The following is a 27,295-nucleotide window of genomic DNA, read 5'->3' as shown; positions in this document are numbered from 1 at the left end:
TTTCTATTGTTTTTACTTACATTCCTTTTGTATTATTTTTAAGATAGTTATAGTTTCATCTGAGTACCCTGTTTGAGTTTATTCACAGAGACAGTAGGCCAAACATGAGGAAAAGAAAAGGGCCAGACATCAGGCATTTTTTTGGTGCTAAAGGCGTAAGTAGTAAATATTAGCACTAAGCTCTACAGACAATTACAGTACAAGTGTAGGTGCAGTTAGGTTTTATACACTGTTCATGTGAATAAAGAAAATGGGTTCCCAGCAGACAGGAGAGGCACAGCAGGACGAAAGAGAACAAAACATTCAGCAGGACTGTTCTGCATGTGTGTATATACTGTATGTGACTCATTTGTAGTGTTGATACCCAGTTTGTTCTGACAAAGAAGGTTATCAGGTTGTACTGCTGTTTTTCTTCTGTGGTAGTACTATATGGTTTGTCATGCTTCTTAATGACATTAAAAATTATTGTTCAGAGTTATTGTGTTGAGTTACTGACACCGACTTCCATAGACAAGACGGGACAGGACCGGGGGGGATTGATATGATAGTGGACCGTGATGGTACCCCCCAATTATGGTGGGGTAATTCGCACTCTGATGTTAGGTAACTTTATAAAGCGCTATTTGAACATTTAAACACGCCAGGTGTGATATGGTGCTAGTAGGCTGTGTAATACTGTAGGGAGTTTTTCAGGACGCTTGTTGTGGGCTCAGTAATTAATTGTGTCGTGGATGCACACTTGCTTGGATAAACGGTAATGAACGAAATACATCAATTAAACTCTTGACTTAAATGTTCTTATGCTACTTCACATTGCGCTGTAATGTACTCCACTAGTATTTATAATTCTTGCGCAAGTGATTCTCCTCACTAGCGCTTCTGATTCGGAAAGCGACATACTCTTAAAGGAGCAGCCGCTCCTTTTAACCAGAGCTTTTAACATGCAGAGCAACTGTGCTTCTTTCACTACAATATAATCCTAAATTGGGAATATTAGGCTTGGGCATTAAAAGCATTAGAATGTAGATGGTTACTTGTTAAGTTGTTACATAATAGGGAGTGATAGCCGACTTTGTTTGATTTTACTTTTTAAAAAATGCTGCAGGCAGCTCCCTACACTTGATTTGTTATTTAAAAACTACTTGAAGTTGGTAAGTCTTACTTAGTTCTTAGTGTAAAAGACTCCAGAGTGTATTTTCATTTATTTTCCACTGAAAATGGTGAACTGTAATATAGTAGGGAGTGATTTATTTTTTTATTGGTGAATATTTATTTTATTATTTTATTTCTCATTTTATTCTAACTAATGTTTGACTTTATTGTACAAATGCTGCTGGCATCTCCCTGCACAAAATTTCATGTTCAATTTTACAATTAAACATACATTTCATGGATATGAAGGTCTGTGTCAGTGTGTGCTATGTTTAATTTCATGTGAATTATAATGTTTACATTTATCGGTTGCACATATCGGTTATCGGCATCCCAATTCCATAATAATCGGTATCGGTATCGGCCCTGAAAAAAAACATATCGGTCGATCCCTACTCTGGACTGTGGGGGAAACCGGAGTACCCAAAGGAAACCTATGCAGACATGAGGAGAACATGCAAACTCTACACAGAAAGGCCTCCACTGGCTGCTGGGCTCAAACCCAGAACCTTCTTGCTGTGAAGCGACAGTGCTAACCACGACACCACCATGCTGCCCCAATGAAACAAATGAGATTAAAATATTATTGTTAGGGTTTTGCACCTGGTTCGTTGGTGTGATAATCCAGCAAACCCCCACTAGGCCACCAGGGGGATGACTTAAATGCAGAGGCGTGAGGCGGAAGTAGAAAAAGAATCAAAAGGTTTATTTATACTATATACACTATATACAGGGCAAAACAAAAAAAAAAACAAAGAGTATAATCCAACACTGGGAAGACAAAGGGAAAAATAAAATAACAAAAGTTTAAAGTCCAAAAAGGAAAAGGCAAAAATGCAAAAGCTCAGAAGATCCAAAAAACACAGTCACTACTAAATCCAAAAGAAAAGCAAAGTGCAAAACAAAGAACGCAGTACAGAGGAAACTGGAGATAAACATAACAGCACAAAGACTCCGTGACAAGAGGACTGAACTCAGGGGGTATAAATACACAAACTAAATTGAACACAGGTGAAAATAATCAGGACTAAACAGGCAATAAACAAAAACACAAAACACAGGAACAGTGGCGGCCTCTAGAGGCCAAAATAAACATGACACGAAAAGGAAATAACAGTGACCTCTAGAGGCCAAAACAGTCCTAGTCCAAACAGGACCCCCCCCCCCCCCCCCCAGGAGCATCTCCTGACGTTCCCAGGGCGATCCGGATGGGCCGAATGGAAGTCCCGACATAGGTCTTTATCTAGGACATCCCGAGCAGGAACCCAGCAGCACTCCTCAGGACCATAGCCCTCCCAGTCCACCAGGTATTGCAACCCGCCGCGGACCCGGCGGGAGTCAAGCAGGCGATGCACAGTGAACACAGTCTGACCCTGGAAGATGCGGGGGGGTGGGGGGTTCCTAGGGGCAGGGGCATACGTAGACGTCAGTACGGGCCGCAACAGGGAAACATGGAGAGTGGGGTTGATCCTCAGAGTCCGGGGCAACTGGAGCCGGTAGGAGACAGGGTTCACCCTGTGCACCACCTTGAAGGGGCCAATGTAGCGAGGAGCAAGCTTGCGGTTCTCCACCCGCAGCGGAAGGTCCTTAGTGGACAGCCAAACCCGCTGCCCAGGGCGGAAAGCGTGTGCAGGTCTTCTATGGGAGTTGGCCTGAGTCTGGTTGGTTCTGGAGGTCTGTATGAGGGTCTTCCTGACCTTGCTCCAGGTCTTGCGACACCGTCTCACATATTGGTTGACCGAGGGCACCCCCGCGTCCTCCTCCTGGTCCGGGAACAGAGGTGGCTGGAACCCGAATTGGCACTGGAATGGCGACAGCTTGGTGGCCGATGACTGCAGGGTGTTGTGGGCGTACTCTGCCCATGGCAGCCAGGTGCTCCACGATGTCGGGTTATCCATAGCCAGGCCTCGCAGAGTGGTTTCCAGGTCCTGGTTGAGCCTCTCCGTCTGACCATTGGACTGTGGGTGAAACCCAGAGGAGAGGCTGGCAGTGGCTCCGATGACCTTGCAGAACCCATGCCACACTCGGGAGGAGAACTGGGGCCCTCGGTCTGAGACGATGTCCTGTGGAAGACCAAAGACTCGGAAGACATGATTGAACATAAGTTTAGCTGTTTCAAGAGCAGAGGGGAGTTTGCACAGTGGTATGAAGCGGCAGGCCTTGGAGAATCTGTCAACTATGACCAAAATGACCGTGTTACCTTGTGACTCAGGGAGACCTGTGATGAAGTCGACTGCCACGTGGGACCAGGGACGCCGGGGAATGGTCAGAGGATGCAGGAGACCCTGGGGATGCTGTCGTGGGTTCTTGGTTCTGGTGCAAACCTCACAGGACAGGACAAAAGACCTTACTTCCTTCTCCATGTTAGGCCACCAGAAGCGTCTTTTCAGGAAGTCCAGGGTCCTCCGAGCTCCCGGGTGGGCGGTGAGAGGGGAAGAGTGACCCCACTGGAGAACCTTGGCCCGGGCTTGATGTGGGACGTACAAGAGGCCCGGTGGCCCCGTCCCAGGACCGGGGTCCTGGCGTTGGGCTCGTCGAACAGCCTCCTCAATACCCCAGCGGACAGGGGCCACAATCCGGGACACCGGGATAATAGGCCCAACTTCATTCTCCCTGTTAGTGGCAGAGAACAGCCTGGACAGTGCGTCAGGTTTGGTGTTCTTGGAGCTGGGGCGGTACGAGAGGGTGAAGTCAAACCAACTGAAAAACAGGGCCCACCTAGCCTGTCGAGGGTTCAGTCTCTTGGCTTGCTGGAGGTACTCCAGGTTCTTGTGGTCAGTCCAAACCAGGAATGGATGTTGCGCTCCCTCCAGCCAGTGCCTCCACTCCTCAAGGGCCAGTTTGACTGCTAGCAGTTCTCGATCCCCCACATCATACCGGGACTCCGCAGGACTCAGGCGGTGGGAGAAGTAAGTGCAGGGGTGCAGCTTTCCTTCTGAACGTTGAGAGAGCACCGCGCCGACACCACTGTCCGAGGCGTCCACCTCCACGATGAATGGTTGGGAGGTGTCCGGGAGGACCAGAATGGGTGCCGTGCAGAAGCGGTCCTTGAGGTCTTTGAACGCCTTTTCCGCCTGAGGAGACCAGACATAAGATCCACCTGTCCTTTTGGTGAGGTCTGATATGGGTGCTGCCACAGAACTGAAGTTCCTGATGAACTTGCGGTAGAAGTTAGCGAATCCTAAGAACCGCTGAACCTCCTTAACGGACTTGGGAGTAGGCCAATCCCGGACGGCCAGGGTCTTGGCAGGGTCCATTTGGAGTTGGCCTGTCCGTACAATAAATCCCAGAAAGGAGACCTCGGGAACATGAAATTCGCATTTCTGGGCCTTGGCAAACAGATTGTTCTGTAGCAGCCTCTGGAGAACCTGGCGGACATGGTGGCGGTGCTCCTGCACGGTCTTGGAAAAGATAAGGATGTCGTCGAGGTAGACAAAAACGTACAGGTTAATCATGTCCCTTAAGACGTCGTTGATTAGGGCCTGAAAAACAGCTGGTGCGTTGGTGAGTCCGAAGGGCATCACCTGGTATTCGTAGTGCCCAGACGGGGTGTTAAAGGCAGTCTTCCACTCGTCTCCCTGTCGGATACGGATGAGGTGGTATGCGTTCCGTAGGTCCAACTTGGTGAAGACGGTGGCGCCTTGGAGCAGGTCGAAAGCAGTGGACATCAGCGGAAGGGGATATCGGTTGCGCACAGTGATCTTGTTCAGGCCCCTGTAGTTAATACATGGTCGGAGCCCCCATCCTTCTTGCCGACAAAGAAGAAGCCGGCACCAGCAGATGAGGTGGAGGGTCGAATGAACCCAGAGACCAGGGCATCTTTGAGGTATTCCTCCATGGCCTTGCGTTCTGGCTGAGAGAGGGAAAACAGTCTGCCACAAGGAGGGGTAGTCCCAGGGAGCAAGTCGATGGCACAGTCATAGGCCCGGTGCGGAGGAAGAACGGCGGCCCTGCTCTTGCTGAATACCTCCTTGAGATCCCAGTATTCTGTGGGAACTTGAGATAACTCGGTGAGATCGGGGGCTCAGCAGGAGACACAGGAGAGCTAGAGAGCAGACAAGAGGCATGGCATGCAGGGCCCCATTCCACAACCTGGCTTGTTACCCAGTCTATGCGAGGGTTGTGGCGAGTAAGCCAAGGAAGGCCTAGAATAACTGGGAACTCAGGTGAAGGAATCAGGTGCAGGGATATTTCTTCCTTGTGACCTTGAGACTGGAGGAAGACTGGAGAAGTAACTTGGGTGACTCTTCCATCACCTAATGCTTGGCCATCGAGGGCAGACACAGACAGTGGGACTTCAAGAGGTGCAGTCGGAATATTGATGCTTTGGGCGAAGTGAATATCCATAAAGTTCCCAGCCGCCCCTGAGTCTAACAAAGCTTGACAAGAGTGGACAGACTCACCCCAGGAGATGGAGACCGGGATGTAGATTCCTTGGCCAGGGAGTCTGGGAGAGAGGGTAGGCCCCATCACAACCCTCCCTCGGCTGGACGGGGCAGTCCTTTTCCCAAGAGTTCGGGACATGATGCTCGGAAGTGACCAGGCTTGCCACAGTAGATGCACCACTTGTCCCTCCTTCTGCGCTCCCTCTCAGATGCGGAGAGGCGAGTACGACCCACTTGCATGGGTTCTGGATAGTCACTGAAGGAGGTAGACGGTTTCCAGGTAGAGGTAGGGAGGCTGGGGGGGCTCAAGGCTTGGTGGCGTTCTCTCATCCTGTTGTCCAGACGAATAGCATGTGAGATGAGGGTTTCAAGGTCACTTGGGCATCCAATAGAGGCCAGACCGTCCTTGATGGGGTCAGACAGACCATGGTGGAAGGCTGACACCAGGGCAGTCTCGTTCCATCCACTTACTGCTGCGAGTGTTCGGAACGAGATGGCGTAATCTGCGACGCTTCCTCCTTGCCGGATGGACATGAGCTTTCGGGCTGCGTCGGTACTGATGTCCGCCTGATCGAAGACCCGAAGCATCTCTTCAGAGAACAGCTGGAAATCAAGGCACTCAGGTCCCTGTCTTTGCCAGATAGCAGTAGCCCAGGCTCGCGCCTTACCAGCTAATAAGGTTATCACAAAGGCAATCTTGCGGCGATCCGTAGTGTAGGTGGTAGGTTGAAGCTCAAAGGTGAGTTGACACTGGGTAAGGAACTCTCGGCACTCACTGTGCTTGCCGTCGTACCTCTGTGGTGCAGGAAGGCTGGGTTCGCGAGGTGAAGAAGGCAGCATGGCAGGAGGCACAGGAGCAGGAGCGGGAGCTGGATCAGGAGATGCAGGCAGAGATGTCAGCTGTGCCAGGGTTTTCCCGATTTGCTGAAGCAGTTCCTCGTGGCGAGCAAGGGCCTCACGTTGGCTGGTGAGCGTACGTCCATGAGCGTCCATGGTCGCTCCGAAGCGTGTCAAAGCTGCCATAATTCCCTGAAGGTTGGCCGGGTAGACAGTTGAAGCAGCCTCTGCTGAGTCGGTCATGACGGAGTCTTTCTGTTAGGGTTTTGCTGGGATTTGAACCTGGTTCGTTGGTGTGATAATCCAGCAAACCCCCACTAGGCCACCAGGGGGATGACTCAAATGCAGAGGCGTGAGGCGGAAGTAGAAAAAGAATCTCATCTCATCTCATTATCTCTAGCCGCTTTATCCTTCTACAGGGTCGCAGGCAAGCTGGAGCCTATCCCAGCTGACTATGGGCGAAAGGCGGGGTACACCCTGATCAAGTCGCCAGGTCATCACAGGGCTGACACAGAGACACAGACAACCATTCACACTCACATTCACACCTACGGTCAATTTAGAGTCACCAGTTAACCTAACCTGCATGTCTTTGGACTGTGGGGGAAACCGGAGCACCCGGAGGAAACCCACGCGGACACGGGGAGAACATGCAAACTCCACACAGAAAGGCCCTCGCCGGCCCCGGGGCTCGAACCCAGGACCTTCTTGCTGTGAGGCGACAGCGCTAACCACTACACCACCGTGCCGCCAGAAAAAGAATCAAAAGGTTTATTTATACTATATACACTATATACAGGGCAAAAAAAAACAAAGAGTATAATCCAACACTGGGAAGACAAAGGGAAAAATAAAATAACAAAAGTTTAAAGTCCAAAAAGGAAAAGGCAAAAATGCAAAAGCTCAGAAGATCCAAAAAACACAGTCACTACTAAATCCAAAAGAAAAGCAAAGTGCAAAACAAAGAACGCAGTACAGAGGAAACTGGAGATAAACATAACAGCACAAAGACTCCGTGACAAGAGGACTGAACTCAGGGGGTATAAATACACAAACTAAATTGAACACAGGTGAAAATAATCAGGACTAAACAGGCAATAAACAAAAACACAAAACACAGGAACAGTGGCGGCCTCTAGAGGCCAAAATAAACATGACACGAAAAGGAAATAACAGCAGCCTCTAGAGGCCAAAACAGTCCTAGTCCTAACAATTATACTTGGTCATTTATTTATTAAGGAAAATGAGCCAATATTACATTGAACAGTAAAAGTAAGTGAAGCTTTGCTTTCAGTATCTGGTGCGACCCCCTTGTGCAGCAACTCAACATTTTTGGTAACTGTTCATCAGTCCTGCACATTGGCTTGGAGGAATTTTAACCCATTCATCTGAACAGAACAGCTTCAACTCTGGGATGTTGGTGGGTTTCCTCAGCATAAACTGCTCACAAAATATTTATATTGGATGAAGATCAGGACTTTGACTTGGCCAATCCAAAACATAAATTTCATTCTTTGGTAGAATGACTTGTGTAGGGCGGCATGGTGGTGCAGTGGTTAGCACTGTCACCTCACAGCAAGAAGGTTCTGGGTTCACGGCTCATGACCGACAAGGCCTTTCTGTCTGGAGTCTGGAGTTTGCATGTTCTCCTCGTGTCTGTGTGGGTTTCCTCTGGGTGCTCTGGTATCCCCCACAGTTCAAAGACATGCAGATTAGGTCTGGGGTTGCACAAGCCAGTGCATACTTAGTGCTAGTCCCAAACCTGGATAGGGAGGGTTGCATCAGGAAGGGCATCTGGTGTAAAAACCTATGCTAAATCAAATATGTGGAACAGATTCGGTAGGCGAGCCCTAACAGGAACAGCTGAAAGAAGAAGGTAGAATGACGTGTGCATTTAGGGTCATTCTCTTAACCTCTTTCTCTTGAGATTCAGTTCATGGACACATGTCCTGACATTTTCCTTTCGAATTCACTGGAATAATTCAGAATTCATTGTTCCTTCAATGACAGCAAGCCATCTTGGATCAGATGCAGCATAACAGGCCCGAACCATGATACTACCACCACCACGTTTCACAGATGGGATCAGGTTCTTATGCTGGAATGCAGAGTTTTCCTTTCTTCAAACATCATGCTTCTCATTTAAAACAAAAAGTTCTAGTTTGGTCTCATCCATCCACAAAAATTTTCCAATAGCCTTCTGGCTTGTCCACATGAGCGTTAGCAAACTGTATTCAGGCAGCAGTGTTCTTTTTGGAGAGCAGTAGCTTTCTCCTTGCAACCCAACCATGCACACTGTTGTTGTTCGGTGTTCTTCTGATGGTGGACTCATGAGAGAGGCCTTTAGTTGCTTAGAAGTTACCATGCGTTCCTTTGTGACCTTGCGGACTATTCCACACCTTGCTCTTGGAGTGAGCTTTGTTGACCCACTCCTGGAGAGAGAAACAGTGATCTTGAACTTCCTCCATCTGTCTGACTGTGGATTGGTGGAGTCCAAACTCTTTAAAGATATTCTGTAACTTTTTCCAGCCTGATTAACATCAACGACACTTTTTCTGAGGTCCTCAGGAATCTCCTTTGTTCGTGCAATGATACACTTTCACAAACATGTGTTGTGAAGATCAGACTTTGATAAATCTCTGTTCTTTAAATAAAACAGTTACAAAACAGGACAAACACTCACACCTGATTATCACCCCATTGACTGAAAACACCCAACTCTAATTTCACCTTCAAATGAACTGTTAATCCTAGGGGTTCACATACTTTTGCCACTCACTGATACATAACATTGGATCATTTTCCTCAATAAATAAATGACCAAGTATAATATTTTCTGTCTCATTTGTTTAATTTGAGTTTCTTTATCTAGTTTTAGGACTTGTATGAAAATCTGATGTTTCAGGTCATATTTATAAAGAAATATAGAAAGTTCAAAAGGGTTCACAAACTTTCAAGCACCACTGTGTATCTACAGCATCATTAGGATTTAAACTTCTCGAAGATAGTAACTTTCACCCTCTGTCACTTGAATTTGTATAAAGTTCTCACGAGACTGGGTTTGTTACAGGAAAAAGGACAGTTCAAAATAGATTAGATTAGATTAGATTAGATTAGATTAGATTAGATTAGATTAGATTAGATTAGATTCACTTTATTCATCCCACATCGGGGAAATTCACGTGTTACAGTAGCAAGAAAACGTCATACAGATAACAAATAAAACTGAAATAAAAATTAGACAAACTAAAGATTAAATACAGAGGGCTATTTGCATTATCTACCGTGAAAAAGTACAGTATAGAAAAACTGCCTTATTGAGAGGCTTGGAAAAATTGCACATTACAGGTAGACTCTGTATATATACACACATATATACATAAATAATATTTATATATATAAATATAAGTATGCATAAAGATAGTTTTAAGGCCTATATTATTGCACATAATAATTGCATCGATGAGAGATGGCAGAGGTAGTACTGGTGAAGTTGTGCAAATATAACGACAAACAGGTTATTGGTGCTACATTACAAGTTGTGGGTGTTATACAGTCTGACAGCAGCAGGTATGAATGACCTGCGGTATCTCTCCTTCTTACACCGTGGGTGTAGCAGTCTACTACTAAAAGAGCTGCTTAAAGCCCCCACAGCCTCATGTAGGGGGTGAGAGGGGTTATCCATGATTGATGTCAGCTTGGCTAGCATCCTCCTCTCACCCACCACCTCAATGGAGTCCAGAAGATAGTCCAAGACTGAGCCAGCCCTTCTGACCAGTTAATTAAGTTTCTTCCTGTCCCTCTCTGAACTTCCACAGCCCCAGCAGACCACAGCGTAGAAAATCGCTGATGCTACCACAGAGTCATAAAATGTCCTAAGCAGTGTCCTGCACACACCAAAAGACCTCAGTCTTCTCAACAGGTGGAGACGACTTTGGCCCTTCTTGTACAGGACATCTGTATTGTTAGTCCAGTCCAGTTTGTTGTTGAGGTGAACACCCAGGTATTTGTACTCCTCCACGATCTCAATGTCCAAACCCTGGATGTTCACCGGTGCAATTTGAGGAACCGTCCTTCTGAAATCGATCACCACCTCCTTTGTCTTGCTGGCGTTGATGCGCAGGTGGTTCAGTTCGCACCACGTGACAAAGTTGGTGATGACCTCTCTGTACTCCAGATCGTCCCCCTCTGACACACGTCCAACGATGGCTGTATCATCTGAGAACTTCTGGAGGTGGCAGCTGTCTGTGTTGTAGCTGAAGTCAGATGTGTAAAGTGTAAAGAGGAAAGGAGAGAGCACTGTACCCTGTGGAGCCCCTGTGCTGCAGACTACCACATCAGACACACAGTCGCGGAGCCTCACATACTGTGGCCTGTTAATGAGGTAGTCGATGGTCCATGCAGCCAGGTGGCAGTCGACACCAGCTCCCTCCAGCTTCCCCCTAAGCAGTGATGGCTGGATTGTGTTGAAAGCACTGGAGAAGTCAAAGAACATGATTCTCACATTGCTCCCAGTGCCCTCCAGGTGCAAAAGTGACCGGTGTAGCAGGTAAATAACAGCGTCATCCACACCAATGCCCAGTCGATATGCAAACTGCAGGCGGTCCATCTCACTCTTCACCAGGTGTCGGAGGTGGGAGAGAACAATCTCCTCCATGATCTTCATTAGGTGGGACGTTAAAGCTACTGGCCGAAAGTGGTTGAGCTCCCTGGGGTGCGCAGTCTTGGGAACTGGAACCACACATGATGTTTTCCACAGAAGTGGAACTTTCTCCAGACTGAGGCTCAGGTTGAAAATGTACAGAAGAATCCCACAGAGCTGATCTGCACAGTCCTTAAGCAGTCTGGAGTTGATACCATCAGGGCCATCAGCTTTCCTCGTCTTGATCCTCCTCAGCTCCTTCAACACCCAATCAGCTGTTATGGAGAGGCGAGGGGTGCAGCCGAGGTGTGAGTCCTGTAGAGTGAGGTCGGGAGTGGAGTGTGTGGATTGGTCTGGCAGGGAGCGGAGGGGGGTGATGTGGTGTGAGGAGGGAGCTGTTGGTGTCAGAGGTATTATGGGGGGGGTGGAGTGATATCACAGACAAGTCAGGACTATGGTGAGTGGGGGAGGGTGGGGTGGCACAGTCAAATCTGTTGAAAAAGAGATTCAACTCATTTGCCCAGTCCTGGCCCACAGATACAGGGCCCCTCCCACTGTCCTTTGTGTGGCCAGAGATGGTTTTCAGGCCTCTCCATACCTCTCCGGTGTTGCTTCCCTTGAGGCACTCCTCCAGCTTCCTCCTGTAGCTGTCCTTGCCTCTCCTTATCCCCCTCTTCAGCTCCCTCTGCACTCTCCTCATCTCCTCCTTGTTGCCAGATTTAAAAACCCTCTTCTTCTCGTTTAATAGGGCTTTTAGTTCAGAGGTCACCCAGGGTTTATTGTTGGGAAAACACCGTACCTTCCTGACTGGCACAGTGTTTTCAACACAGAAATTAATGTAATCCGTGATGCAGGTTGTCAGGCTATCAATGTCATCCCCGTGACCAGTCCGTGGTGTCAAAGCAGTCTATCGGTGCCATACTGGTCTCCTCAGACCAGCTCCTTGCATACCTCTTGGTGGGTGGTTGTTTATTCACCATAGGTATGTATGTAGGGGACAAGTGAACCAGATTGTGGTCAGAACAGCCCAGCGGTGGGAGGGGTGATGAGCTATATGCATCCTTGGTGTTCACATACATTAAATCCAAAGTTCTATTGTCTCTGGTGTGGCATTTCACATACTGAGTGAAGGTTGGGAGAGTGGAGGATAGGGAAGCATGATTGAAGTCACCGGAGATTAGTAGCAGGGACTGGGGGTGCGATGTCTGAAGCTTTGACACTGTAATTTTTAAGAGCTCACAGGCTGCATAATGTTACATATATTAGACTCATCAGGAGTTCCTGCCCAAAAGCGGAGCTCCCAATGAGTGTAAAATGTGTTAGTAAATAATCCCACGTTATTTTTTTTTTGAAACACAAATTAACAAGAGCGTTCTGAGAGCACAATATCCCCCGCTGGCAACTATGCTATAAATCTAGTAAAATGCGATTGAATTGAACAAAATTGCAACATGTGTATTACCAACATATAACAAAGAATTCTGTCAAGTTTTGTGAAATTCCACCAAAAATTGTGAGAGGAGTTGATTTAAGAAGGAAAACACACTCTCATGAAATTGTCAAAGTATAATTTTCTTAATCAAGGGCTGTAACTCTGGTAAAATATAACCCAATTTAACGAAATTACAATATGCATATTACTGACGTATAACAAAGAATCCTGCCAAGTTTTGTGAAATTCCTCCAAAAATTGTGAGAGGAGTTGATTTCAGAAGGTGAGCACCCTTCCCAGGACGGATGGATGGAGGGACATCGCCACGACATAATCCCCCTTCAGACCTTTTGGCCAGCAGGGGATAAAAATTAGCGCTGGATAAAAACCCATCTATCTTATGTAAATAAAGATACAAATTTTGTTGTCCGGTGGTCAAGTGTTTATGAGATACGTTGCCTTGCATTTATGATTGGGTTCCCTGTGGTGGTAAAATAGATGTCGTTCTTACATATGGATGTCGTACGGTCATAAAAGCCATCAAAAATTACGTCAATGCATTACTATATTCTCTTAAGTATGGAACTCTACTCCAGTATGAAAGTGACTCAAGTCGGATTTGAAAAGATCAGATGTCTGTATTCACACAGCCCTGAAAAAAAAAATCAGATCTATGTCACATTAAGGCAAATAATCAGATCTGAGTCACTTCAGCCTGGTAATGTGAACATAGCCATAGTAAGAGACGACAGCAATTTTGGTGTACACGTACACCCCTCAAGTGCTCTTTGACTCGTTCAATATCATGCTAGTTGAATTGAATATATCTGATATACCACTCAACACCAGCCAATATTATTTAAATATGTCACTCAGATCCGCAATGTATTTAGTATGAAAAATGTTCCACATGAGAAGATAAAGTTCATATTTTCAAGCCAACATATGATTTTTTTTTTATGTTGACACATTCACAAACAAAAAGTACCCAACTTTATCAAAACAATTCATCGATTTCCTCACATGTGACATATAGAGATTTATGTTGTGGTTTTGGTTCTCAGAGGCTGCTCTTTGCTGGTCATTGCTGGCGCAGCAAAGAAGAACTGGCCAGGGACACCATTCTATGGTCTCCATCACATGGAAGAAGATCTAAAGGCCACCCTAAAAGGACCTACATCGACCAACTGTGTGATGACACAGGATGTAGGTCCGAGGAACTACCAGCTCTGATGAGCAACAGGGCCATTTGGAGGGAAAGGGTCATGCATAGCCAAGCTAGCTCGACCCGGTAAGGTAAGGTAAGGTAAGTTTGGTTCTCTATGTCCCGGATGGAGCTCGTATGAAAAATACAAGTGGTGTATTTCCCAGTAAAACACTCACGTATAGATAATATATGCAACATGGCCTGATATTAACAAACAAGCTTTAAGTTAATTTGCATCTTGGGAGGGCCACTGAAAGCAGGAAGTGCAGCAATATCAGCCGTATTTAAACCTTTATCTGGTAATGATGTGAAATTTCTGAACTTAGACAGATGGTATGAGAAGAGAAAGAAGACAAAGAGATTACATAAAATACAGTATGAATGACGCATTGTATAAAGCTCAGCATGTTCACTGTATTACGTAAATTCTGCCTTTTAGTAAAAAGAACCTTTCTGGTTACGAGATTACTAGAAAACACCAGACCTATCAGATTCTCAGTTATAGGACACTCTGCTCCAGTAGTTACGGAGAAATGTGCATACACAGCAGCAGAAGCAACACAATTTTTTCAGGGTTTTTTGTGTTATTTAAGCCAAAGACCACACATTATTTACGCAACTGCTGGCAGATTTTGTGAGCTGATTCAAATCCGTGTTTAAAGGTCGTCTTTTCCATCTGTTTCTATTATATGTGTCTTTCTCCATTCAAGAAAATAAGAGCCTGGTCTTGTATGAATGAATAGAACCTAGGAGCCTTGGAGTTTTGCCACGATGTTCGTCAACTGGACAGACATTATTCAGCGTCAGGTACGAGGTAGGCAGATGTAAGTGCAGACGTATAAGTTTAATAAAGTGCAAACACACACAAAGGCAAACAGTCCAAATCGGCAGGCTAAATCCAAAATGCAAAGGGTTGGGCGAGATGCAAACAGGATATCAGAGGCAAAGCGAGAACGAGAACGGGAAACAGGCACAGGAATCAGGAAATCAGAAACAAGGGTAGAAAGGCTGGGTAATACGTACTGACATAGCGTAATACTTTGCACCGATCATGCATCAGCAGAGTCCTTAAATAGGTGCACGTAGCTCCTTAATTGAGTTGAGGTGCGCGTTGTTAACGGCACATGATGGAGTCCCCTCGGCATGCGCGCAGCCTGGAGCACACCTTCAGGTGCGCACGCCACAGTGCACAGGACTGACAGAAACCCCCCCTCCCCCCCAAAGAGCTCCCTCCAGGAACAAAAATCCATCCTACTTGGCTCCAGCGGGGGCTCAGGTTCAGGCTCAGGACAAAACTTGGACTCATGACTTGCACTGGTTTTGGACTCTGGAGATGGCTTGGGCTTGAGCTCTGGAGATAACTCGGGTTCTGGATTGGACACAGGCTCTGGAAATGACTTGGGCTCTGTGCAGGAAGCACGCTCAGACTCTGGACTTGATTTGGACTCTGGACTTGGCTCGGATCCAGGACTTACAGTGGATTCAAGCTCTGGAGATGACTTGAGCTTTGGGCTGGACTCTGGCTTCAGCTCAGGACATGACTCAGGCATGAGCTCTGGATCTGGCTTGGACTCAGGGCTGGTAGCGTGCTCGAGCTCAAGGCTGGCCTTGAGCTCTGGAGATGACTTGAGCTCTGGATTGGACTCTGGCTCAAGCTCTGGACTGGACTCTGGCTCAAGCTTTGGACTGGACTCTGGCTCAAGCTCAGGAGATGACTCAGGCTTCGGACTGGACTCGAGCTCTGTAGAGGATTCGGGCTCTGGGGATGACTCGAGTTCTGGGCTGGACTTGAGTTCTGGAACTGACTTGGGCTTTGGACTTGACTCTAGTTCAAACTCAGGACTTGGCTTGGACTCAGGACTTGGCTCTAGTTTGAACTCTGGACTGGACTCAGGCATGGGCTCGAGCTCTATCAGCGCATTGCTATGGTCCTGGCCAGGTGGCGGGATGACAACGTCTTCATAGCCGGGTGGTGGCAGGATGACGACGAGGCCTTCACAGCCAGGTGGCGGTGGGATGATGATGACATCTTCATAGCCAACTGAGACAGAGGTCACTCCATCGTCCTCTACCACAGGTTCTGGAACAGGCTCAGGTTCTGGCATTGGCCTTGACTCTGGCATCAGCACTGGAGCTGGCACAGGTGCCGACTCTGGCATTGGCTCTGATGCTCTAGCTGACCCGGGCACTGGCTCTGGTGTAAACACTGACGCAGGCTCTGACACTGGCTCTGGCACTGGAGCTGACTCCGACACTGGCACTGGCATGGGTTCTGGAGTAGACACTGGCACAGGCTCTGACACTGGGTCTGGCACTGGAGCTGACTCTGACACTGGCACTGGTTCTGGAGTAGACACTGGCACTGACTTTGACTCTGGCACTGGTTCTGGAGCTGACACTGGCACTGACTCTGATTCCAATTCTGGCACTGGTTCTGACACTGGCATTGGCTCTGGAACAGACGTTGATGTTGGCTCTGGCACTGGAACAGATGCTGGTGCTGGCACTGGAACAGACACTGGCGCTGGCTCAGACTCTGATGCTGGAGCTGGCACAGGCTCTGACACTGGCATTGGAGCTGGCTCTGGTTCTGGTATTGATTCCTCAGCCTTGGCTCTGATGCAGGCTGTGGAACTGGTCCTGGTTCAGATGCTGGCTCTGGAACTGACTGTAAAACAGGCTGTGGGATTGGTTCTGGACTGACGGCCTTTAGGAGGTGCTCTAGAGCAATGACCTCCTCTGCTGCTGCTGCGTTGGCCTCAGGTGTGATAGCCCCCTCCCAAAAATTTTTATGGGAGTGCTTCTCTAAGAATTCATAAATAAACCAGAGCATTATCTGAAAACCCTCTGAGCTCTGAAGGCATGGGTGCTCTAATTTCATGAAGCACTTGGCCCATTGGCATGCTCATCCAGTCAGCCAGGAAATCATGAATGTAACCCAGATGGGTTCTGGAGGCTTGGGTTCCTCAAGGTCCGCATAAAAGATGCCACATTGGATGCTGAATCCACACGAATGATACGCTCCATCGTAGGGTGTAGGAGTGTAAACACCAGTATGCTGCCGGAAAAATGAGGCGAGAGACTGAGGTATAAAATTCCAGAAGTGGCATAGTACTGGAACCCTTCTGCTACATCCATTGTTTGTGCGAAGTATTCTGTCAGGTACGAGGTAGGCGGATGTAAGTGCAGAAATATAAGTTTAATAAAGTGCAAACAGTCCAAATCGGCAGGCTAAATCCAAAAAATTAAACATGCAAAGGGTCGGGCGAGGCGCAAACAAGATATCAGAGGCAAAGCAAGAACAAGAATGGGAAACAGACACAGGAATCAGGAAACACAAAATCAGAAACAAGGGTAGAAAGGCTCAGTAATGTGTACTGACATAGCATAATACTTCGCACCAATCATGCATCAGCACAGTCCTTAAATAGGTGCACACAGCTCCTTAATTGAGTTGAGGTGCGCGTCGTTAATGGCGCGCATGCTGGAGTCCGCTCAACACGCATGCAGCCTGGGGTGCGCCTTCAGGTGCACGTGCCACAGCGTGCAGGACTGACATTTGGACTCTGGCTCAGATTTATTGTTTAAAATAATCTGAATAATTGTGTAGGTCTGATCTGAGGCCTCTAAAGTTCACTTGTAAGGAAAAATAGCCTTGCTGATTTGTGCTCCCATACAGATCAGACAAGGAATCTGAGATACAAAAAAAAAATAGAAACTGATTCTCTGTCTCATAGCCTAAGAATCTATATGCTTTTTTTTTTTTAGCAAATAGAGAAACAGGCAAAAAAGTGAAATGCAGTCAATGTTCAAACAAACAGCACTGATCCAACAGAGTAGTTAAATAGGCATACACTGAAAAAAAAAAAGCTAGTGGTAACGGTGGTGTAGTGGTTAGCACTGTCGCCTCACAGCAAGAAGGTCCTGGATTCAAGCCCAGGGGCTGGCAAGGGCCTTTCTGTGTGGAGTTTGCATGTTCTCCCCGTGTCCGCATGGGTTTCCTCCGGGTGCTCTGATTTCCCCCACAGTCCAAAGACATGCAGGTTAGGTTAACTGGTGACTCTAAATTGACCATGAGTGTGAATGGTTGTTTGTCTCTATGTGTTAGCCCTGCAATGGCCTGGAGACTTGTCCAGGGTGTACCCCGTCTCTTGCCCATAGTCAGCTGGGATATGCTCCAGCTTGCCTGCGACCATACACAGGATAAGCGGCTACAGATAATGGATGGATGAAAAAAAGCTCATTGAATTTACTGAAATCAAACAGAGTGGTGCTTGAAAGTTTGTGAACCCTTCGAACAACTATCCAAAATACTTTCACATCAAATACGAATGTTCATATGTGAAAAAGCGACAGGTTTTTTTTCGAAACAGTTTAGATTTTTCTAATATTTCGTCCACAAAAGTAAAACATCATTGTTCAGCCAATGAGGGCGCAGGTACTGGAAATGTCATCACACTGATGTAGGCTGTGTAGAGTCTCTCATTCAGTTTGGGTCTCAAAACCCAGCTATGGTTGACAAGGGCAACAAAAATGATAAAGATTATGACTTTAAAGCCAATGTGTGGTAAACAAGAGTCATCAGGAGATGACATACAAGTAGTGCTTGAAAGTTTGTGAACCCTTTAGAATTTTCTATATTTCTGCATAAATATGACCTAAAACATCATCAGATTTTCGCACAAGTCCTAAAAGTAGAAAAAGAGAACCCAGTTAAACAAATGAGACAAAAATATTATGCTTGGTCAATAATTTATTAATCGCTCACTTCAGGTCCTTCTACAACATTTCAATTGAATTAAGGTCAGGACTTTGACTTGGCCATTCCAAAACATTAACTTTATTCTTCCTTAACCATTCTTTGGTAGAATGACTTGTGTGCCTAGGGTCGTTGTTTTGCTGTGTGACCCACCTTCTCTTGAGATTCAGTTCTTGGACAGATGTCCTGACATTTTCCTTTAGAATTCGCTGGTATAATTCAGAATTCATTGTTCCATCAATGATGGCAAGCCGTCCTGGCCCAGATGCAGCAAAACAGGCCCAAACCATGATACTACTAGCACCATGTTTCACAGATGGGATAAGGTTCTTATGCTGGAATGCAGTCTTTTCCTTTCTCCAAACATAACGCTTCTCATTTAAACCAAAAAGTTATATTTTGGCCTTTTGGCTTGTCCTTGTGATCTTCAGCAAACTGCAGACGAACAGCAATGTTCTTTTTGGAGAGCAGTGGCTTTCTCCTTGCAACCCTGCCATGCACACCATTTTTCTTCAGTGTTTTCCTGATGGTGGACTCACGAACATTAACATTAGCCAATGTGAGAGAGGCCTTCAGTTGCTTAGAAGTTACCCTGAAATCCTTTGTGAACTCGCTGACTATTACATGCCTTGCTCTTGGAGTGATCTTTGTTGGTCAACCACTCCTGAGGAGGGTAACAATAGTCTTGAATTTCCTCCATTTGTACACAATGTGTCTGACTGTGGATTGGTGGAGTCCAAACTGTTTAGAGATGGTTTTGTAACCTTTTCCAGCCTGATGAGCATCAACAATGCTTTTTCTGAGGTCCACAGAAATCTCCTTTGTTCGTGCCATGATACACTTCCACAAACATGTGTTGTGAAGATCAGACTTTGATAGATCCCTGTTCTTTAAATAAAACAGGGTGCCCACTCACACCTGATTGTCATCCCATTGATTGAAAACACCTGACTCTAATTTCACCTTCAAATTAACTGCTAATCCTAGAGGTTCACATACTTTTGCCACTCACAGATATGTAATATTGGATCATTTTCCTCAATAAATTAATGACCAAGTACAATAATTTTGTCTCATTTGTTTAACTGGGTTCTCTTTATCTACATTTAGGAGTTGTGTGAAAATCTGATGATGTTTTAGGTTATATTTTCATTAGATTTGGTTAACTGGCTACTCTAAATCTAAGATTTACAAACATTAGATTTGGTTAACTGGCTACTCTAAATCTAAAGGTATGAATGTGAGTATGGATCATTGTTCGTGTCTGGGTTGCCCTGCAATAGACTGGCAGCATGTCCAGGGTGTACCCTGCCTCTCACCCAGTGGAATTGGCACCAGCTTCCCCGTAACCCTGACAGATAAGTGGAATAGATAGATGGATGGAATTTCATTATCGTCTCATCTCATCTCATTATCTCTTGCCACTTTATCCTTCTACAGAGTCGCAGGCAAGCTGGAGCCTATCCCAGCTGACTACAGGCGAAAGGCGGGGTACACCCTGGACAAGTCGTCAGGTCATCACAGGGCTGACACATAGACACAGACAACCATTCACACTTACATTCACATTCACACCTATGGTCAATTTAGAGTCACCAGTTAACCTAACCTGCATGTCTTTGGACTGTGGGGGAAACCAGAGCACCCGGAGGAAACCCACACGGACATGGGGAGAACATGCAAACTCCGCACAGAAAGGCCCTCGCCGGCCATGGGGCTCGAACCCAGACCTTCTTGCTGTGAGGCAACAGCGCTAACCACTACACCACTATGCCGCCCTTTCATTATCGTGAAATTCAAAATTAAACTGTGAGCTCTCACCCATACTGAGGCTTGAACTCAGGTCGCTGGCATTATGGAACAGCCACTTTGCTGACACACTATTCTAACATAGATGTTTTAATTGTGTTAATTTAATACTGTAGTTATAGCTCCCGTCAGGTGGTTAGCACTGTTGCCTCACAGCAAGAAGGTTCAAGGTTTGAACCTCACAGCTGACGAGGGCCTTTCTGTGTGGAGTTTACATGTTCTCCCTGCATTTGTGTGGGTTTCCTCTCAGTGCTCTGGTTTCTCCCACAGTTCAAAGACATGCAGATTAGGTAAAATACCCAGCCCCAAGCCTGAATAGATTAGGGAAGGTTGCTTCAGGAAGGGCATCTGGTGTAAAACCTATGCCAAATCAAATATGCAGAACATGATGATCCGCTGTGGTGACTCCTAACGGGAGCAGCCAGAAGAAGGAGTTATAGCTCCTATCTGTGCTAACATCTCAACATTATTATTCATAATGTTATTCTAGTGTTAATACGATGTGAATTGATCATGCTCATGTTCACTCGTTTAAATTACGCTTTGTATAAGCAGCAAAGTCATGCTTTTATCAGAAAATTAATATTATTAAGACATGCAAGTATACCATGTGTAATAGTTTTTCTTAAATCTGACTGACTACATATTCCTTCTTTTTTTTCAGTGCATGCTCAGCAAAAGTTCACACACAGGTAAGGCAATCAAGGTTAACGCATTTCACAAGAACTTGAGCAACAGAATATATTGGCAAGACTTCACAAAGAGTCTGTGAAACGTATGTGTATATATATCCTCCCTCCAGGAAAAGGAAGGAAACAGGAAATGAGCAACTGATAAAAATTCTGGTTACTGTGATTCTGAAGTTTTCTGATTACATACAGTGGGGCAAAAAAGTATTTAGTCAGTCACCAATTGTGCAAGTTCTCCCACTTAAAAAGATGAGAGAGGCCTGTAATTTTCATCATAGGTATACCTCAACTATGAGAGACAGAATGAGAAAAAAATCCAGAAAATCACATTGTCTGATTTTTAAAGAATTTATTTGCAAATTATGGTGGAAAATAAGTATTTGGTAAATAACAAAAGTTCATCTCAATACTTTGTTATATACCCTTTGTTGGCAGTGACAGAGGTCAAACGTTTTCTGTAAGTCTTCACAAGGTTTTCACACACTGTTGCTGGTATTTTGGCCCATTCCTCCATGCAGATCTCCTCTAGAACAGTGATGTTTTGGGGCTGTCGCTGGGCAACACGGACTTTCAACTCCCTCCAAAGATTTTCTATGGGGTTGAGATCTGGAGACTGGCTAGACCACTCCAGGACCTTGAAATGCTTCTTACGAAGCCACTCCTTCGTTGCCCGGGCGGTGTGTTTGGCATCATTGTCATGCTGAAAGACCCAGCCACGTTTCATCTTCAATGCCCTTGCTGATGGAAGGAGGTTTTCACTCAAAATCTCACGATACATGGCCCCACTCATTCTTTCCTTTACACGGATCAGTCGTCCTGGTCCCTATGCAGAAAAACAGCCCCAAAGCTTGATGTTTCCACCCCCATGCTTCACAGTAGGCATGGTGTTCTTTGGATGCAACTCAGCATTCTTTCTCCTCCAAACATGACAAGTTGAGTTTTTACCAAAAAGTTCTATTTTGGTTTCATCTGACTATATGACATTCTCCCAATCCTCTCCTGGATCATCCAAATGCTCTCTAGCAAACTTCAGACGGGCCTGGACGTGTACTGGCTTAAGCAGGGGGACACGTCTGGCACTGCAGGATTTGAGTCCCTGGCGGCGTAGTGTGTTACTGATGGTAGCCTTCGTTACTTTGGTCCCAGCTCTCTGCAGGTCATTCACTAGGTTCCACCCGTGTGGTTCTGGGATTTTTGCTCACCGTTCTTGTGATCATTTTGACCCCATGGGATGAGATCTTGCGTGGAGCCCCAGATCGAGGGAGATTATCAGTGGTCTTGTATGTCTTCCATTTTCTAATAATTGCTCCCACAGTTGATTTCTTCACACCAAGCTGCTTACCTATTGCAGATCCAGTCTTCCCAGCCTGGTACAGGTCTACAATTTTGTTTCTGGTGTCCTTTGACAGCTCTTTGGTCTTGGCCATAGTGGAGTTTGGAGTGTGACTGTTTGAGGTTGTGGACAGGTGTCTTTTATACTGATAACGAGTTCAAACAGGTGCCATTAATACAGGTAACGAGTGGAGGACAGAGGAGCCTCTTAAAGAAGTTGTTACAGGTCTGTGAGAGGCAGAAATCTTGCTTGTTTGTAGGTGACCAAATACTTATTTTACAGAGGAATTTACCAATTAATTCATTAAAAATCCTACAATGTGATTTCCTGGATTCTTTCCCCCCATTCTATCTCTCATAGTTGAAGTGTACCTATGATGAAAATTACAGGCCTCTCTCATCTTTTTAAGTGGGAGAACTTGCACAATTGGTGGCTGACTAAATACTTTTTTGCCCAACTGTAGTAACTCTGGATGGCCTTTCTGTTTCTTCATGTGCAGCAGTAAAAGACCTTGGAGTGATTATTGACCCCAGGCTTTCATTTGAAACTCACATTGATAACATTACCCGGATAGCTTTCTTTCATCTCAGAAATATTGCGAAGATAAGAAATTTAATGTCACTACACGAAGCAGAAAAACTAGTTCATGCTTTTGTTACCTCCAGGTTGGATTACTGTAATGCCTTACTGTCTGGATGTTCCAATAAGTGCATAAACAAGCTCCAGTTAGTTCAAAATGCAGCAGCAAGAGTCCGTACTAGAACTAGAAAATATGACCACATCACCCCTGTCTTATTCACACTGCATTGGCCCCCAATCAAATTTCGTATTGATTATAAAATATTACTATTGACCTTTAAAGCACTGAATGGTCTCGCACCACAGTACCTGAGTGAACTTCTGCTCCTCTATGACCCGCCACACCTACTTAGATCAAAAGGTGCAGGCTATCTGCTGGTACCTCGTAAAGTGAAGGCTACATCAGGGGGCACAGCCTTTTCTTACAAAGCCCCACAGTTATGGAACAGCCTTCCAAGTAATGTTCGGGAATCAGACACAGTCTCAGCGTTTAAGTCTAGGCTGAAAACAGATCTGTTTAGTCAAGCCTTTCGTTAATGGTCTTTATGAAGTAAAGGTGTACCGTAGATCTGGAGGGTCCTCAGACATAGAGTGTTTTGGTAAACTGGGATGTATGGATGCCGTCAGTCCCCACTTGCTTGCTCACTCGAGTTTGTTGATGGTGTAGTGGCTGGCTGCTTTATGTCCCGGGGCGCCCTCATGCCTTCTGGCTCTCCCCTTTTAGTCATGCTGTCATAGTTAGTTTTGCCGGAGTCCCTGCTTGTACTCAGTGCAATATGTATACTGTTCCTATTTATTCAGGTGACACTGGCCATACCTAACAACCTGCCCCCCCCCCCCCCATCTATCCCTCTGAGTTACATGTCGGTCCTGGGATTAAGATGCTGACCTCTTCTGCTCCTCAGGCCTGCCTGATCCATCCTGATGCCCTGTGTCTAGTTGGAGTCTCATCGCATCGCTCCTGTGGAGGACGGCCCCATGTGCACAGTTGAAAGTCACACCTGGAGGACGCTCTGGACACTTACAGTAATGCTTTTATGGCTGAAGACTACAGTTGACTTGCTAACTTTAGGACTGCAGTTGTCATGAACAGTTTTGCACTCAAGTTTCCACCAATGAAGAGTATATAACATCAACGAAACTGAATTCATGTTAAAACTGTTCATGTTAGTCATGTTGTCTGTTGTTGCCCAAATGAGGATGGGTTCCCTTTTGAGTCTGGTTCCTCTCGAGGTTTCTTCCTCATGTCGTCTGAGGGAGTTTTTCCTTGCCACCGTCGCCACAGGCTTGCTCATTGGGGATAGATTAGGGACAAAATTAGCTCATGTTTTAAGTCGTTCAAATTCTGTAAAGCTGCTTTGCGACACTGTTTATTGTTAAAAGCGCTATACAAATAAACTTGACTTGACATGATTTGTTGTCATCCTTTACACTACTATACTGCAATATTTTAAAGTCATCTCTTATTTATTTATCTATTTAATATTTCTATTATATTTATTTTTAGTTATTTGTATTTTATTTATTATGATAAAAATGCAAAAAATAATTTTAAAAATGGAATTGAAAAAAAATGAAGATTAAATAGGACTATTGTAATTAGTTTTTCCCCCTAAATAATGACCAACATGGTGTTTTATGGATATAAAATATACTATAAACAGTTAGAATAGATAGATAGATAGATAGATAGATAGATAGATAGATAGATAGATAGATAGATAGATAGATAGATAGATAGATGCAAACATAAATAAAATCCCTATCTAAATGAAGAATGCACAAAGATATTTTCGATTCTCCCCCTTCGTACTTAAAACATTTTGCTCAGCTTTGTTGCTTTCTAAAAGGATTTGTTGCACATTAAAAAAAAAATCTGAACCTTATCCCTTATTATAAAAATACAAAATCAGTACGATAAGTATAATTATTATTATCAGTATGATAAGTATACCTCTCTCTATATATTTTTTCAATGTTATTGAATGATATATTACTGTACCTTTATATCGAATAACAAGTATTGTCTCCTCTTTTTCTTTTTGTTACCAAATAGTTGTTAATTTGTCAAGTATGTTTTATTATCTTTTTCATACATATTTAAGTATTATATTAATTCATATAAAATATTTTTTTCTTTGTAAGCATGAGCCTGCCTTGATTAGCAGTGCGCTATTTGCAGACTCGTGTAGTCTATTATATGTTTATATGTAATTGAAATAAAGGATTGAGATTGAGAAATCATGCTGCAAGAATCTAAAAATATAATCTTCTGCATTTTTGTTCTTTCTTTAAGACCAGTATGATGTTATATGAATAAATATAACAAAAATTATATTGTTCTAGAAATTATAAATAAAAATGTATTCTATAAATAACGTTCTGTATTCTTAGAATAAATTGTATTTTATGTTATATATAAATAAAATTACTATAAATTATATGCCTATCAGTTATAGTATTTTTTTTCTTCTTAAATGTGTGAAAATCTTGTTTGTGAAGCGATTTGCGAAATCTCTGCTGACTGTCAGAGTGCAAAAGTCCGATCTGAGGTCTGATGATCAGGGCTGCATCCAAACAGCGCCTGATTTCCTGTGAGTTAGTGAATGAGCAGAGAGCGCAAGCCCAGCTGAGCGCAGTGTGTGAGAGCCGCACTGTGCCCCGGTCCGAAAGCGCACCGTGCGCAGCGCGCGCTGAGACTCGACACTGCACCCATAACTCTGTAATTCGTTCGTCTTACCGTACCAGCTTTCTGAGCAACATTGTCCCGCCGTGTCTCTGCAGCAGTAAAGTCCGCGAGCCTTTACCGAGGTTCCGCTAACCGGACACGCACGGGGGCGCGCTTGCGTGTTGTTTACCCTGACCCACGTGTGCCTTTTTCCGCCAGCCAATGCGCGCGCAGTAACGATCGTGCATGCTGATCCCGGACTGAGCTGTATAAAAACAAGTCAGCGTTTGACTATGCAGGGTGGACAGGGACAGAATTGACCTCTGGTGCACCCTTACCCCTTTTCCACCAAATCAGTTCCAGGGCTGGTTCGGGGCCAGTGCTGGTGCTGGTTCACAACTCGTTCAACTTGTGAACCAGCTGAGAACCAGTTTGCTTTTCCATAGCTCGTGGTGCTAAGGGGAGCCACGTCATCAGGGGCGGTCCTGGGGGCGGTCCGGCCGGGCAGCCGCCCGGGGCGGCATCGCCGGGGGGGGGGCGGCACGAGCGCGGGCGCGAAAAAAAAAACGGTCCCAAAAAAAAGGTCCCCCCAAAAAACCCCCCGAAAAAAAAACAAGACGGGCGGGGGGGGTGAACATTTTGGGTGGGGAAGCCCAATACCAAAGTTGCGCAGGTGACGTCATCAGTGTGTGTGTGTGCCTAACTTGTCGTAGCCCCATAATATGCACCATCCCGCCAGCGGAACGTTGTACTAGTCATCAAAAAGACTTTACTACAATAGTACTACACTACTATGACATTACACAGAGTCTTAAGTAATACATTACGACTTGATCATTGCCATTCTGGTAACAGCAAATTTATAACGGGCCGTGTCCGCGACGTACAACACACGATGAGAAACGTTTAAACAACCATGTAAAGCTGTTAACATTCTGTTGGCTAATACAGAGCCCAATGCGGGGGGCGGCACAAGCGTGGGCGCGAAAAAAAAAAGGTCCCCCCCAAAAAAAAGGTCCCCCCCCAAAAAAACCCCGAAAAAAAACCAAAACAAGATGGGCGGGGGGGGGGGGCGCCAGCAGGGGGTTTCGCCTGGGGAGTAAATCACTCTAGGATCGCCACTGCACGTCATTACATCACTGTATACGTCAGTTATGTCGCTGCGTTTGCATAAACCTTGGCGCGAACATCAAAGCAACAACAACACGGAGAAGAAGAAGAAGAAGAAGCAGCATCAGCAACAACAACAATAAGAATGGATGACTGCTGCTTTACTGCATCCATGATATCTCGTCGCTTATTTAAAAATGGCGCCCTCTCACGGTCTTGCTATTGTTGTTGGTCATTTCATCTCTACCTACCGTTATTTACGTTATTTCACACCCCACCCCACCCCCGGAATTTTGAAATGGTTTCACCCAGAGAGAGACGTTCTTCTGTTATGATTCTTCTGAATGTCATTGGTTGGATGTATGGAGTGCTGTCTCACTAGGTTCCGGTAGTAGCTATACCTGTAAGTTGTGTTTTACTTTCTGTGTATGCTAGGCAACGAAATGAAAGCGAATAGTTTTGTAAAGTGATAGGCTTTAGAAAGTAAACAACTTGTGTGTTGTGTGTTAGCATTACTAGCAGGTCAGCCTAGCTCGCGTTTTTGCCTGTGTGCTATTCAGTTTAGTGATATACTTAATTTGTTTCTTTTAGCTTTACGGAAATCGAGAATGAACACATCTATATAAGCTTGAAGTCTTCAGTAAAGATCCACAATCTAAACCGTTCGCTATCTGTCTATTTTTTGATACATTG

At 45.4% G+C, this 27,295-nt stretch overlaps 1 protein-coding gene across 1 annotated transcript in view; it reads right to left on the bottom strand.

Moving 5' to 3' along the window:
* Window positions 1–25,731, bottom strand: part of enpp2l (ectonucleotide pyrophosphatase/phosphodiesterase 2-like) — a 136,019-nt gene extending 110,288 nt beyond the window's left edge. Inside the window, exon 1 of the mRNA XM_060915315.1 lies at window positions 25,570–25,731. Within this exon, the coding sequence (XP_060771298.1) occupies window positions 25,570–25,587 (18 nt within the window). The 5' untranslated portion in view covers window positions 25,588–25,731. The remainder of the gene's footprint in view (window positions 1–25,569) is intronic.
* Between the last annotated feature and the right edge of the window lie 1,564 nt (window positions 25,732–27,295).

Source organism: Neoarius graeffei, chromosome 2, assembly GCF_027579695.1.
Source record: "Neoarius graeffei isolate fNeoGra1 chromosome 2, fNeoGra1.pri, whole genome shotgun sequence".
Taxonomy (NCBI): Eukaryota; Metazoa; Chordata; class Actinopteri; order Siluriformes; family Ariidae; genus Neoarius; species Neoarius graeffei.
Note: the sequence above shows the minus strand (reverse complement) of the source record. Positions and strands in the feature narration are given on the sequence as shown.